General features: G+C 43.9%; 1 protein-coding gene across 1 annotated transcript in view; it reads left to right on the forward strand.

Moving 5' to 3' along the window:
- The first annotated feature begins 2,343 nt into the window (after positions 1 to 2,343).
- The window catches only part of LOC118375164 (SR-related and CTD-associated factor 4-like), a 48,180-nt gene continuing 34,664 nt past the window's right edge, over positions 2,344 to 15,859 (forward strand). The window contains exons 1-10 of the mRNA XM_052468680.1: positions 2,344 to 2,525; positions 3,694 to 3,777; positions 3,917 to 3,961; positions 4,136 to 4,297; positions 5,050 to 5,373; positions 5,800 to 5,973; positions 11,221 to 11,534; positions 13,118 to 13,311; positions 13,423 to 13,523; positions 13,739 to 13,852. Of these exons, the coding sequence (XP_052324640.1) occupies positions 2,496 to 2,525; positions 3,694 to 3,777; positions 3,917 to 3,961; positions 4,136 to 4,297; positions 5,050 to 5,373; positions 5,800 to 5,973; positions 11,221 to 11,534; positions 13,118 to 13,311; positions 13,423 to 13,523; positions 13,739 to 13,852 (1,542 nt within the window). The 5' untranslated portion in view covers positions 2,344 to 2,495. The remainder of the gene's footprint in view (positions 2,526 to 3,693; positions 3,778 to 3,916; positions 3,962 to 4,135; positions 4,298 to 5,049; positions 5,374 to 5,799; positions 5,974 to 11,220; positions 11,535 to 13,117; positions 13,312 to 13,422; positions 13,524 to 13,738; positions 13,853 to 15,859) is intronic.

Below are 15,859 nucleotides of genomic sequence, written 5' to 3' on the forward strand. Positions count from 1 at the left end.
CTGAAGCTTATAAGAAATCCTGCTATGCCCTCTGACAAGCGTACAGTCAATAACACAATAGAAAAGTATATATACAGTGTGTGCAAATGAAGTAAGATTAGAGAGGTAAGGCAATAAATAGGCCATAGTGGCGAAATAATTACAATTTAGCAATTAAATACTGGAGTCATAGGTGTGCTGAAGATGAATGTGCAAGTAGAGATACTGGGGTGCAAGGGAGCAAAAAAATAAAATAAAATATGGGGATGAGATAATTGGGTGGGCTATTTAAAGATGGGCTATGTACAGGTGCAATGATCTGTAAACTGCTCTGACAGCTGATGCTTAAAGTTAGTGAGGAAGATATGAGTCTCCAGCTTCAGTGACTTCATTGGCAGCAGAGAACTGGAAGGAAAGGCGGCCAAAGGAGGAATTGGCTTTGGGAGTGACCAGTGAAATATACCTTCTGGAGCGTGTGCTACGGGTGGGTGCTGCTATGGTGACCAGTGACCTGAGATAAGGCGGAGCTTTACCTAGCAAAGACTTATAGATTACTTGGAGCCAGTGGGTTTGGCAATGAATATGAAGCGAGGGCCAGCCAACGAGAGCATACAGGTCGCAGTGGTGGGTAGTATGTGGGGCTTTGGTGACAAAACGGATGGCACTGTGATAGACTGCATCCAATTTGTTGAGTAGAGTGTTGTAGGCTATTTTGTAAATGACATCGCCAAAGTCAAGGATCGGTAGGATGGTCAGTTTTACGGGGGTATGTTTTGGCAGCATGAGTGAAGGATGCTTTGTTGCGAAATAGGAAGCCAATTCTAGATTTAATTTAGGATGGGAGATGCTTAATGTGAGTCTTGAAGGAGAGTTTACAGTCCAACCAGACACCTAGGTATATGTAGTTGTCCACATATTCTAAGTTAAAACCGTCCAGAGTATTGATGCTAGATGGGCGGGCAGGTGCGGGCAGCGATTGGTTGAAGAGCATGCATTTAGTTTTACTTTAATTTAAGAGCAGTTGGAGGCCACGGAAAGAGTGTTGTATGGCATTGAAGCCCTTCTGGAGGTTAGTTAACACCGTGTCCAAAGAAGGGTCAGAAGTATACAGAATGGTGTCGTCTGCGTCGAGGTGGATCAGAGAATCACCAGCAGCAAGAGCGGTATAATTGATCTATACAGAGAAAAGAGTCGGCCCGAGAATTGAACCCGTTGGCACCCCCATAGAGACTGCCAGAGATACGGACAACAGGCCCTCCGATTTGACACACTGAACTCTGTCTGAGAAGGAGTTGGTGAACCAGGTGAGGCAGTCATTTGAGAAACCAAGGCTGTTGAGTCTGCCGATAAGAATACGATGATTGACAGAGTCGAAAGCCTTGGCCAGGTTGATGAATACGGCTGCACAGTATTGTAATTTATTGATGGCGATTATGATATCTTTTAGGATAATTTTAGAAAGAGATGGTCCAGATGATCTAACCCATCTGATTTGTAGGGGTCCAGATTTTGCAGCTTTTTCAGAACATCAGCTGAATTTGGATTTGGGTGAAGGAGAAATGGGGGAGGCTTGGGTAAGTTCCTGTGGGGGGTACAGACCTATTGACCGGGGTAGGGGTAGCCAGGTGGAAAGCATGGCCATCCGTAGAAAAATGCTTATTGAAATTCTCGATTATTGTGGATTTATCGGTGGTGACAGTGTTTCCTTGCCTCAGTGCAGTGGGCAGCTGGGAGGAGGTGTTCTTATTCTCCATGGACTTTACAGTGTCCCAGAACGTTTTTGGAGTTTGTGCTACAGGATGCAAATTTTTACGCTGCTGCTACTCTCTGTTTATTATCTATGCATAGTCACTTTAACTCTACCTACATGTACATATTACCTCAATTACCTCGACTAACCCCCGCACATTGACTCTGTATCAGTACCCCCTGTATATAGCCTTGCTATTGTTAATTTACTGCTGCTGTTTAATTATTTGTTACTTTTATTTTTTACTTATCTATTTTTTTGTTGGTTAATAACGACCTGTTGTATTCGGCGCATGTGATTTGATTTCTATGGGGTGGTTTATCTTGGGTTTGTGAAGTATCACATAATTTTCTTATTTTCTTTTTAACAGCTTTCATGTGTTGTCAGCTACCCTTGCAATCCATTTCGATCTTTATGATGAGCATAATTGAGTTTACTATAAATTATCGATTTATCATCATATCGCCATTCTAAACTTGTGTGAAACACTTGAATTGCAACCTGACTCCACTGCTCACCCCTGTGGCGTGTTGTTGCAGCAACCAGTCCTGGCCTCTTCTCGGTTTTTCTCGCGGGAATTGTGTTCTGTGTTCCCGAGACTTGTTTCCGTCGGAAACGTTTTGGCCACACCTATTATCAACCAGCGGATAGATGGGTTAGCAACGCAGGCCAATGTTTGCGACTACATAAACACAGTCAGCTAAATAAACACGTATTATTCATTTAAAACGGTATATATATTTTGTCGGCATATCAACATATAATTATGGATTCCGTCAACGCTTTCAACTTGGAGGTAAAACATGAAGCTTTCCGTTAGCTAGCTACGCGGCTTTTCTGCTAGCTAATCTAGCTAATGTTAGCTAGTTGTATTTTCGATGTATTGGCTAAATATGTCCTAATTTAGCCAACTTTGTGTCATGTTACTAGAATGATCTAGTCCACCAGAAGGACAATGTGTTTATTAAATGTATTAGCAAATCGGACGTTAGCTAGCTAAGCTACCCACTTTTCGACCTTCCAATCTACAACTCAAAAATGACTACGCAGCTAACGATAACACTCTAAAAGCTATCATGCAAGATGATGGCGAACTTTGCCCTTTTTGTTGACCTAAGACGATGGAGCATCAACCTAAAGAGTTTTCTTACTCAACTGGTCGGCTATTAATGTATAACCCATGCCATTAACCGCTGATTGTGTGAACGCTATTGCACGGCCCGTTTTCTGTTTTGTTGGGCTGATAAGGTCTGCTTGTTATTGACAAATACGCCAATGGTGGCTAATTTAGCTAACTAACCTTCGTTGGGTTTGTTGTAGGAAATGCAGAACCACATGGTTATGTCACTAAAGGTTTGGTAATGTTGGTTGCCCAGTTGTTTCTATGTACTAAGTTAGTAATGTCTTCCTGAATAAAATAACGTTACGTGAATATAACGAGTGTTATTGCGTAACCTTCGCAAGCGTTATTCTAGTTAGATAGCTGTCTTTCTCTTGCAGGTGACTAGCCTGTTTTCATGTTTTGTTGTTGTTGCCTGATCCGAAATAAGGCAGCGTCTCCTTTCTTCGCGTTCTATATGTTGTTCTGTATTAGCACCATGTGTTCCTTCTGTGGCTCAGTTGGTAGAGCATGGCGCTTGTAACGCCAGGGTAGTGGGTTCGATTCCCGGGACCACCCATACGTAGAATGTATGCACACATGACTGTAAGTCGCTTTGGATAAAAGCGTCAGCTAAATGGCATATATTATTATTATTATTATTATATATTATTATATTATTCAGTGTCGAGGCATCGGTGTTTGTTTCCCTATGTGAACATGACCTGTCTACCCTCAATCCCCCCCAATTCTGGTCTTCATGCTTATAAAAACAAATGTGTGTTTGGGATTGATGTGGAGTCTGGATTAGATGACCTCGTTTAGGTGCTAGCTAAAGGTATTCTTCGTTTCCCTCTTTGTCCAGTTATTCTCCATGATTGACATGAAGCCTCCAATATCACGAGCAAAGATGATGTCAGTCACTAAATCAGCAATAAAGGCTATCAAGGTAAGTTTGGCCAACATGTGTGTTTCTCATTGGAAAATGGAAGTATGTAAAAAAAAAATTATGCCAAAATGTGACCTTGTTTAGATTCACACCATGAAACATAATGATCCTGTTTCAACTTCTTGTCCCCTTTTCTCAGCTATACAAGCATGTCGTCCAGATTGTGGAGAAGTTCATCAAGAAGGTATGTCATGGAAACACAACCAAGGAACTATAATCAATAGTGGGGTCACTTTGCTTTGACAATGCCAGTAGCTTTTGAAAGCATATAACAAAAACAAACCCTTATTGTAATTTTGTAGACCAGTGATAATGTGGAAAGACTAGTGATAATAACATCTGTTACTTGTTACTCCAGTGTAAGCCAGAACTGAAGGTTCCTGGTCTATACGTGGTGGATTCCATAGTCCGACAGTCCCGACATCAGTTTGGAGTGGATAAGGACGTCTATGGACCCAGGTTCCAAAAGAACTTCACCCCGACATTCCAGAACCTCTACCTCTGTCCACATGATGACAAGGTGGGTTATTACCGTAGCTGTTTTTTCCAGTGTTCCACCAAGTCAGGGATGCGTAGTTTTTGATTCTAGCGATAACACACTAATCAGTAGTTAAATAGTGGATGATTGTATTCAATTTAATCAGCGGTTAAATTGTGGATGATTGTAGTCAATTTAATCAGCGGTTAAATTGTGGATGATTGTATTCAATTTAATTAGCGGTTAAATTGTGGATGATTGTATTCAATTTAATCAGTAGTTAAATAGTGGATGATTGTATTCAATTTAATCAGCGGTTAAATTGTGGATGATTGTATTCAATTTAATCAGCGGTTAAATTGTGGATGATTGTATTAAATTTAATCAGCGGTTAAATTGTGGATGATTGTATTCAATTTAATCAGCGGTTAAATTGTGGATGATTGTATTCAATTTAATCAGCGGTTAAATTGTGGATGATTGTATTCAATTTAATCAGCGGTTAAATTGTGGATGATTGTAGTCAATTAATCAGCGGTTAAATTGTGGATGATTGTAGTCAATTAATCAGCGGTTAAATTGTGGATGATTGTATTGACTTAATCAGTAGTTTGGTCGGGTGTGGCTGTATTGGGTCGGGTGTGGCTGTATTGAGCTGGTACAAAAATGAAGAGTTGAAACTCTACTCTTTCTGATATTCTTAACGGCCAGCTAAAGCAGAACTTCACTGTAAACTTTTCTCATTACGGGTTCTTATTCCTCCCCTTTGTCTCCCTTTCCCTCTCTCCCTGCAGAGTAAGATCATCCGCGTTCTCAACCTGTGGCAAAAGAATGCTGTATTTGAGATGGACGTCGTCCAGCCCCTGTTGGACATGGCTGCTGGATCCTTAGCCCCTACTCCCTCCCCCCAGGAGGACCTCCAGGCCCAGCCCCAGGTGCCCAGTGCCTCTATAGCATCAGTCCAGACCCCAGTCTCTAGTGCCTCCATAGCAGCAACCCTGCCCCAAGTCTCCAGGGCCTCCATAGCAGCAGCCCTGCCCCAGCTCCCCCCACAGCTCCAGAACCCAGAGGCCCTAGCTGCCGTGGCACAGCTTTTCCAGTCTGGACAGGGACACGAGGTGAGAGCTATATAGAATGAAAGTATGCATCACAATACCAGGTCAGCGATGATGAGTGCACCCATAGAGATCCTAGATGCTGTGTCCTACTTCTATGAGTGTACCCATGAGTTTACCTGTTAAATTGCCATGGTCCAGTGATTATATTCCAGTTATACTCATTCTAAGTATTTTGTTATAGTTACAGTATTAGGCACTACTAGCTCATATACCCCAGAACAACATGACTGTGACAGATATTCACCATTGCTCTTTCTTGACCAATCCAGTTGGCTGTTTCCTGTAAACTATTTAATTATTCTGGGGGGGAGGAGTTCTCTACCAGCTCAATAAAGGATAATTGCATAGTATCTTGCTTGTCACCTAGGTAGTAACTGATTGGGCGGATTAAGTGTAATTCCGTTGTATTCCTTCCTGTCTGTCCAGCTTCAGAAGATCCTCCAGAGGTTCCAGCCAGGGCAACAGACTCCCCCTGTGGTTCCAAACACCATGGCTGACCAGAACCACCCACATGTGGTCCAAGGCCAGCATAATACACACCACCCACCGTTGAACACACACCAGACACATCCTACAGAGCAGAAGAACTCACTAGCTAAGGTAATTTTTTATTTTTTTGTACTTTGGGCATATTTTTGACCAACAAGACAATTTTCAGAGGCCTAATCTTAACAGGACAGCTTTTGATTTCTGATTTTTTAGGATCGCAATTAGCGACAGCTAGTCTTACTGGGGTAAGACTAAAAAAATGTGTACGTCACATATTACATTTATTTCAAGCCCTTTCTTACATTTTACTGATGCCACAAAGTGCTATACAGAAACCCAGCCTAAAACCCCACACCGCAAGCAAGGAAGATGTAGAAACATGGTGGCTAGGAAAAACTCCCTATACAGGCAGGAAGCTAGGAAGAAACCTAGAGAGGAACCAGGCTGAGAAAGGTGGCCAGTCCACTTCTGGCTGTGCCGGGTAGAGAGGAACCAGGCTGAGAAAGGTGGCCAGTCCTCTTCTGGCTGTGCCGGGTAGAGAGGAACCAGGCTGAGAAAGGTGGCCAGTCCACTTCTGGCTGTGCCGGGTAGAGAGGAACCAGGCTGAGAAAGGTGGCCAGTCCTCTGTCTGTCCCGGGTAGAGAGGAACCAGGCTGAGAAAGGTGGCCAGTCCACTTCTGGCTGTGCCGGGTAGAGAGGAACCAGGCTGAGAAAGGTGGCCAGTCCACTTCTGGCTGTGCCGGGTAGAGAGGAACCAGGCTGAGAAAGGTGGCCAGTCCACTTCTGGCTGTGCCGGGTAGAGAGGAACCAGGCTGAGAAAGGTGGCCAGTCCTCTTCTGGCTGTGCCGGGTAGAGAGGAACCAGGCTGAGAAAGGTGGCCAGTCCTCTGTCTGTCCCGGGTAGAGATTATAACAGTACGTGGCCATTTAAGGCCCAATCGTTCTTCAGGATGTTCAAACGTTCATAGATGACCAGCAGGGTCAAATAATAATCACAGTGGTTGTTGAGGGTGCCACATATCAGTACCTCACAAGTAAATGTCAGTTGGCTTTTCATAGCCGAGCATGCAGTGGTCGAGACAGCAGGTGCGCTAGAGAGAGAGTTGAAAACAGCAGGTCCGGGACAAGCTAGCACGTCTGGTGAACATGTCAGGGTTCCATATCAGCAAGCAGAACAGTTGAAACAGGAGCAGCAGTACAGCCGGGTGGGACCGAGTACAGCCGGGTGGGACCGAGGCATGGTCCTAGTGCTTAGGTTCTACTGGGGGGGGGTGTATATATATATTATACCAGACAGGGTATAACCCCACCCACTTTGCTGAAGCACAGCCCCCACACCACTAGAGGGATATCAACAGACAGATATCAACTTACTACCGGAGACACGGCTGAGTATACCCCACAAAGATCTCCACCCTTACAAGCCCGTGCAGGACCAGGCAGGAGATCCTGTCAGCGATTCCACCCATTCAAGTGACGCAGGGACGGCATGGCAGAGCACCAGTAAGCCGGTGACTCAGCCCCTGTAATAGGATCAAAGGCAGAGAGTCCCAGTGGAGAGAGTGGAGCCGGCCAGGCAGAGACGGCAACGGCGGTTCTTCGCTCCAGTGCCTTGCCGTTCAACTTTCACAACCCTGGGCCAGACTACACTCAATCATTGGACCTACTGAAGAGATGAGTCTTCAGTAAAGACTTAAGGTTAAGATGGAGTCTGTGTCTCTCACAGGGATAGGCAGACCATTCCATAAAAATATAGCACTATAGGAGAATGCCCTGCTGTTTGCTTAGAAATTCCAGGGACGGTAAGGAGGCCTGCGTCTTGTGACCGTAGCGTACGTGTAGGTATGTACGGCAGGACCAAATCGGAAAGATGGGTAGTAAGCAAGCCCATGTAATGCTTTGTAGGTTAGCAGTAGAACCTTGAAATCAGCCCTTGCATTAACAGGAAGCCAGTGTAGGGAGGCTAGCACTAGTCAACATTCTAGCAGCCATGTTTAGCACTAACTAGCCGGAGAGTAGAACATTGCAGTAGTCTAATCTAGAAGTGACAAAAGCATGGATTCGTTTTTCTGCATAATTTCTTTGACAAAAAGTTTCAGATTTTTGCAGTTGTTATGAAGATGGAAAAAATTATGTCCTGGCTGTGTTTGTCAAAAGAGAGCGATCAGGGTCCAGATTAACGCGGAGGTCCTTCAGTTTTATTTGAGACGACTGTACAACCATCAAGATTCATTGTCATATCATACAGCAGATCTCTTTGTTTCTTGTTAACCTAGATCAAACTGTTTGGTCTGATTTAAAAAAAAAAATATTTATTTTTTAAGTAAAACATTTGCGTCACTTCACTTCCATATGTCTGAGAAACAGGCTTCCAGGGGTGACAATTTTGGGGCTTCACCGTGTTTCATTGAAATGTAGAGCTGTGTGTCACGTAGAGTAGGCCAGAAGGCTAAACTGGATAACCTAACCTCTATCAAAATAAAAAGATGGCGGAACCGCAAAAGTTCTTCTGTGCAAAGGTGTTTATTTACAAGTGAATTCCGGAACAAAAAACAACAGTACTGCCATCAACGTCTGTCTACCTTATGGGACAGCTTAAAAACAATGCTGCCCCATCCACAGCTCAATCCAAAATAACCTCCACCATGACTGAAAGAGAGGCTCCTTTTGTAGGGCTAGCCCCTCCCCTCAGAACAATTAACCCTAATTAATTAATCAATTAACAATACAAACCTACATTTTCCATGAACTAAACATATTAAAGGATATACATTGCAACACGGTTTTAAACAATATCACAACATAACATTTACAACATTACATCACTACTGACAATATTTTTCAATATGCCCATATGCATTAATGAGCCATTTGGGACAGGCACTATAAAGCCAACCCAATTCCCTTAGCTCGGGTCCTTTTCCAGCATACCCGGAAGCTACAGAGATGGAGAGAGAGGAACAGAACAAACAAACAATGCGCTCATCCACAACATTGATAAGTACAATAATCATTGTATCTCTCAAATATGAACATTGACAAGTGTGAAATGCATGCACCAAGACAGAAGTTAATTTGTGTGTCGACCCACATTGTTAACTTATCTTATAATGGCGCAGGGAGGAGTGATGAATATGTGTGTGCGTTAAAGAACCAAATGCTGCCCGCGGCCAGTGACGGACTTCTACGTCACATCCTCATAGCAGTGAAAGTTAAGTGTTTCCCGAATGACATCGTCAAGAGGTAGAATATATAGTGAAAACAATAGTGGTCCGTAAACGGAACCTTGAGGAACACCAAAACTTAAAAATGTATTTGTCAGAGGACAAATCATCCACAGAGACGAACTGATACCTTTCCGACAGATTAGATATAATCCAGGCCAGAAGTTGTCCATGTAGACCGATTAGGGTTTCCAATCTCTCCAAAGTAATGTGGTGATCGATGGTGTCAAAGGCGGCACTAAGGTCTAGGAGGACAGATGCAGAGGCTTGGTCTGACGCCATGAAAAGGTTATTTGCCACTTCAACTAGTGCAGTCTCAGTGCTATGATGGGGTCTATAACCAGACTGGAGCTTTTCATATGCATTATTTGTCTTCAGGGAGACAGTGAGTTGCTGTACAACACCTTTTTCCCCCCAAAACTGAGAGGAATGGGATATTCAATATAGGCCGATTTTATATATTTAAAAAAAAACATTTTCTGGGTCAAGGTTTGGCTTTTTCAAGAGGGGCTTTAATTACTGCCACTTCTTTAGTGAGTTTGGTACACATCTGGAGGATATGAATATGTTTTTTATGTTCAACAAAGTAGGACCAAATACAGGAAGTAACCGGTTCAGTAGTTGGAGTAGGGTCCCGTATGCAGCTTGACGGTTTTGAGGCCATGAATGTGTCGGGATACAGAATAAATAAAATAAATAAAAAAGCTTGTCTCATTGATCCTCGGTCCTGGTAGTTCTGTGTAGACTCAGGACAACTGAGTTTTGGAGAAATACTCCTCATAGAGGAGTCCGTGACTTCTAATCATCGTTGTCTTTTCGTCGAAGAAGTTGACGAATTCATCACTGCTGAAGTGAAAGCCATCCTCTCTTGGGGAATGCTGCTTTTTTAGTTATCTTTGCGACAGTATCAACAAATGTTCTTATTTTCCTCCATTAGGTTTGGAAAAATAGGTTTTTGATGATCCTTGGTTGGGGGTTGCGATTGCAAACGTAATAAAATGTTGGTCCTATTAGTCTATGATTATGAAGAAAAACATTACGATCCACAATATTTATTCCACGGGACAAAACTAGATACAGTGTGGCTGTGAGTAGTTCCGTGGACATGTTGGACAAAACCCACTGAGTTGAGGATGGCTCTGAAATACTTTTGGAGTGGGTCTGTGGGCTTCTCCATGTGAACATTGATGTCACCAAAAATTATATTATCTGCCGTGATCAAGATCAGACAGGCATTCTGGGAACTCTGTGCCCAGGAGGCCTGTAAATGGCCCAGGAGGCATGTAAATGGCCCAGGAGGCCTGTAAATGGCCCGGCCCAGGAGGCCTGTAAATGGCCCGGCCCAGGAGGCCTGTAAATGGCCCGGCCCAGGAGGCCTGTAAATGGCCCGGCCCAGGAGGCCTGTAAATGGCCCGGCCCAGGAGGCCTGTAAATGGCCCGGCCCAGGAGGCCTGTAAATGGCCCGGCCCAGGAGGCCTGTAAATGGCCCGGCCCAGGAGGCCTGTAAATGGCCCGGCCCTGGAGGCCTGTAAATGTCCCAGGAGGCCTGTAAACACTAGCAATAAAACATGATTAAGTAGGCTGCATATATTTCATGACTAGAAGCTCAAAAGAGGCCGAGAATCTTTTTTTGTCAATTTAAATTTGTCGTGAATATTAGCAACGCCTCCACCTGTGTGGGATGCGTGGGGGATATGGTCACTAGTGTAATCAGGAGGAGTGGCCCTCAGAGGTTCCACCCCCCCCCATCCCTATGGTTCCCAACACCATGGTTACAATTTGCGTACATTTAAAACATTAACATGTCGTGTTTGTGAATCTCAGTTCCACATGTCAGCACATACACACAACAGATAGATCGTGTGGTGGCGAGGCGTTGAGTCGTGGTTTTCTTAAAGCCTCCTGGAGAGGGATGGTCAGTCACAGATATTAAGTCTAGTGTGATTTATTATAGATGTCGAAGTAAATCATTGCACTCTGTTAAGGCTGTGTTGCTAAATTATGCTCTCATTGCTGTGGATGTGGAGCTAAATTATGCGGCTCTTATTGTTGTGTAGCTAAATTATGCGGCTCTTATTATTATGCGTGTGGAGCTAAATTATACTGTGCTCATTGTTATGGATGTCGATCTTCAGAAACTCCTGGACCGTTTTGATTATGACGACGAACCAGAAGAAGTGAAGAGAGAGGAGATGAATCCCCTTGTTCCAGGGAACCAGTACGACGGCCATTTTCCTGGTCCGATGCAGCCCAACATGGAGCAACAGTTTCAGGGCCAGCCTGGGAGACAGCAGACACCTGGTGGAGGATACCCTGGTCTGAACAAGGGCTACAGCCAGAGCCAGCACACTGACCAGGGAAACTCCAGAGAAAGAGAAGATCCGTCTGGGAGGAGGGAGGGGAGGCAGCGGGGTCACGGCAGGAGGTCACGCTCCAGATCTGGATCTCGGTAAGAAGCTGGGCCTATTGTTGATATGAGTTGGTTATGTTTAGGAGACCTCTAATAGAATCCTGTCTTTTCCCACCTTTTAGCTTGGCTTTTAGTCTCCCTATTGCTGTGTTAGCTTGGCTTTTAGTCTCCCTATTGCTGTGTTAGCTTGGCTTTTAGTCCCCCTATTGCTGTGTTAGCTTGGCTTTTAGTCCCCCTATTGCTGTGTTAGCTTGGCTTTTAGTCTCCCTATTGCTGTGTTAGCTTGGCTTTTAGTCTCCCTATTGCTGTGTTAGCTTGGAATTTAGTCTGTCGTATTGCTGTGTTAGCTTGGAATTTAGTCTGTCGTATTGCTGTGTTAGCTTGGGATTTAGTCTCTCGTATTGCTGTGTTAGCTTGGAATTTAGTCTGTCATAATTGCTGTGTTAGCTTGGAATTTAGTCTCTCGTATTGCTGTGTTAGCTTGGAATTCAGTCTCTCGTATTCCTGTGTTAGCTTGGCTTTTCGTCCCCCTATTGCTGTGTTAGCTTGGAATTTAGTCCCCCTATTGCTGTGTTAGCTTGGAATTTAGTCTCTCGTATTGCTGTGTTAGCTTGGAATTTAGTCTCTCGTATTGCTGTGTTAGCTTGGAATTTAGTCCCCGTATTGCTGTGTTAGCTTGGAATTTAGTCCCCGTATTGCTGTGTTAGCTTGGAATTTAGTCCCCGTATTGCTGTGTTAGCTTGGAATTTAGTCCCCGTATTGCTGTGTTAGCTTGGCTTTTAGTCTGCCGTATTGCTGTGTTAGCTTGGAATTTAGTCCCCGTATTGCTGTGTTAGCTTGGAATTTAGTCCCCGTATTGCTGTGTTAGCTTGGCTTTTAGTCTGCCTTATTGCTGTGTTAGCTTGGCTTTTAGTCCCCCTGTTGCTGTGTTAGCTTGGCTTTTAGTCCCCGTACTGCTGTGTTAGCTTGGCTTTTAGTCCCCGTACTGCTGTGTTAGCTTGGCTTTTAGTCCCCGTACTGCTGTGTTTAATTTGATTGTTTTACTTAAGTGCTTTAGTTCTCCTGTTCCTGGAGAGATACCCTCCTGTAGGTTTTAACTCCAACCCTGTTCCTGGAGAGTTACCCTCCTGTAGGTTTTAACTCCAACCCTGTTCCTGGAGAGACACCCTCCTGTAGGTTTTAATTCAACCCGTTTCCTGGAGAGATACCCTCCTGTAGGTTTATACTCCAACCCTGTTCCTTGAGAGACCCTCCTGTAGGTTTTTAATTCCAACCCTGTTACTAGAGAGACCCTCCTGTAAGGTTTTAATTCCAACCCTGTTACTAGAGACACCCTCCTGTAGGTTTTAACTCCAACCCTGTTCCTTGAGAGACCCTCCTGTAGGTTTTTAATTCCAACCCTGTTACTAGAGAGACCCTCCTGTAGGTTTTTAACTCCAACCCCAGTTGTAACTAACCTGATTAATCTTATCAACCATTTAATGATTAGAATCAGGTGTGCTTGATTAGGGTTAAAGTGAAAACCTACAAGGACGGTAGCTCTTCAGGAACAGGGTTGGAGAGCCCTGATTTTAGTACGTTGTGATTTTAAAAGCATTTTAAATAAGGTTTGATTTCTCCAGTTCTCCCAGGAGAAAGAGGTCCCCCGGTTCTCCCTCTCGGAAACCCCGACACTCCTCCCAGCGCTCTGGGTCCCGCTCCAGGGAGAGTCGCTGGAACTCGCCTCGCTCCCGCTCGCAGGAGAGGAAGGAGAGAGAGAAGGACAAAGACCGTAGACAGAAAGGTCTGCCCAGCATCAAGAGCCAGACACTCAGTGGTACGTACTGTCAGATGCACAAGGACTGCGTCCCAAAATGGCTCCCCTTTCCCTACTATATTCGACAATCTGCCCAATGTATTGAATGTTTCCCTCGTCGTTGTTGTCTAGTTTGCACCACGACTCTGTGGGTGGGCCAGCTGGACAAGAAGACTTCTCAGCAGGACGTCATGTGTTTACTAGAGGAGTTTGGGCAGATAGACTCCATCAATGTGAGTATGAAGCGAACACTGATCTTACTCAGTGGCAACTTATTTCCTTTTACTGTGCACTCCTTTTCACTGGAGCCACATAAGAAGTAGTCTAATAAGAGAGTGCTCTATATAGGACACGGGGGGAGATTGACCCTGAAAAATACACTAGGCTGCTTGTGAAAGGGAACCATTTAGGAGCGAACGCCAACCTTCTCCTTCCCGCTCCCCTCCAGATGATACCTCCTCGTGGATGTGCCTACATAGTGATGGTCCACAGGCAGGATGCCTACAGAGCTCTACACAAACTCGGCAGAGGATCCTTCAAGGTCAACCAGAAGGCTATCAAGGTACTTGTTGATTTAAATTTTGTTTTTTAAATCAACTCTTTTTATAATGTGGTAAAAATTATTCTAATCAAAGGAGAGACTTTTAGACTTCCTGAAAACAGTCAAACTTTATTATTTAATTACTGCGGACAGGGAGCTTGTCAACGACACCACCCATAGGTTATTTGTTGAGAACCCAAACAGCAGGAATTAAGCCACACCCCGTTTATAGCCAAGTCCATCCTCCTGGCTGTTGATGACAAATCACAGACGAGAGAATTTATACCAAGGTACATTTTGCTTCTCATTAAACAGACATCAAGATTTACATGGCGCCATATCTCTAGTTTATTTACTGCTTGCTTGTGTAGGAATACTAATGCAACATAGACACTTGGTCCTTTCCTTAAATAAACTGGAGATTGTGTCTCCCTGCTACTGACAGACTGGGACACAGACACTAATCATGAAATGGAATGTTGTCTTGTCACCAAGCCATCGTAAATCTACTGTCAACGTTAAAATTTGAGGCTTCTCTCTTCACACAGACACATGAGTTCTAAACCATGTTCTGTTGCATTCTAAGAAAAACAGTCAGTGTAAGTACTAATATAGGATTACATTCTAATATTTTGGGGCGGCAGGCTGGCCTAGTGGCTTGAGGGGGGCGGCAGGCTGGCTGGCCTAGTGGCTCGAGGGGGGCGGCAGGCTGGCTGGCCTAGTGGCTCGAGGGGGGCGGCAGGCTGGCTGGCCTAGTGGCTCGAGGGGGGCGGCAGGCTGGCCTCTCAAGACAGTCAGGAAGTTAAAACTTGGTCGCAAATGGGTCTTCCAAATGGACAATGACCCCAAGCATACTTCCAAAGATGTGGCAAATTGGCTTAAGGACAACAAAGTCCAGGTATTGGAGTGGCCATCACAAAGCCCCGACTTAAATCCTGCAGAAAATTTGTGGGCAGAAATGAAAAAGCGTGTGCGAGCAAGGAGGCCTACAAACCTGACTCAGTTACACCAGCTCTGTTCGGAGAAATGGGCCTAAATTCACCCAACTTATTGTGGGAAGCTTGTGGAAGTTGAAATGTTAGACCCAAGTTAACCAATGTCCATGTTTTCCGTTGTCTGTACCTTGTGAGGTGTGGAAACACTGTTGCTTTTATGAATTTCGTCTTGTTGCTTTTTGTCCTATGTTGCTCTGCGGGTGCTCATTGATTGTCTGTATTGTAATTGTTTTTAATAATCTGCACAGGGACTGATTTTGAAAATTAGCCGGCTGGCTAAAACCCGGCACTTTTACTGAAACGTTGATTAATGTGCACTGTCCCTGTAAAAATAAAATAAACTCATAAACTCAACGGGTCCCTAACTCAAAGGCAATGCTACCAAATACTAATTGAGTGTATGTAAACTTCTGACCCACTGGGAATGTAATGAAAGAATAGCTGAAATAAATCACTCTACTATTATTCTGAAATTTCACATTCTTAAAATAAAGTGGTGATCCTAACTGACCTAAGACAGGACATTAAATGTCAGGAATTGTGAAAAACTGAGTTTAAATGTAATTGGCCAAGGTGTTTGTAAACTTCTGACTTCAACTGTGTGTGTGTTTGTGTATATAGTGGTCCTTCTGTGGCTCAGTTGGTAGAGCATGGCGCTTGTAACGCCAGGGTAGTGGGTTCAATTCCCGGGACCACCCATACGTAGAATGTATGCACTCATGACTGTAAGTCGCTTTGGATAAAAGCGTCAGCTAAATGGCATTTATTATTATATTATTATTATTATTATTATTATTATATATACACTGCTCAAAAAATAAAGGGAACACTGAAATAACACATCCTAGATCTGAATGAATGAAATATTCTTATTAAATACTTTTTTCTTTACATAGTTGAATGTGCTGACAACAAAATCACACAAATTATCAATGGAAATCAAATTTATCAACCCATGGAGGTCTGGATTTGGAGTCACACTCAAAATTAAAGTGGAAAACCACACTCCAGGCTGATCCAACTTTGATGTAAT

Source organism: Oncorhynchus keta, chromosome 18, assembly GCF_023373465.1.
Source record: "Oncorhynchus keta strain PuntledgeMale-10-30-2019 chromosome 18, Oket_V2, whole genome shotgun sequence".
Taxonomy (NCBI): Eukaryota; Metazoa; Chordata; class Actinopteri; order Salmoniformes; family Salmonidae; genus Oncorhynchus; species Oncorhynchus keta.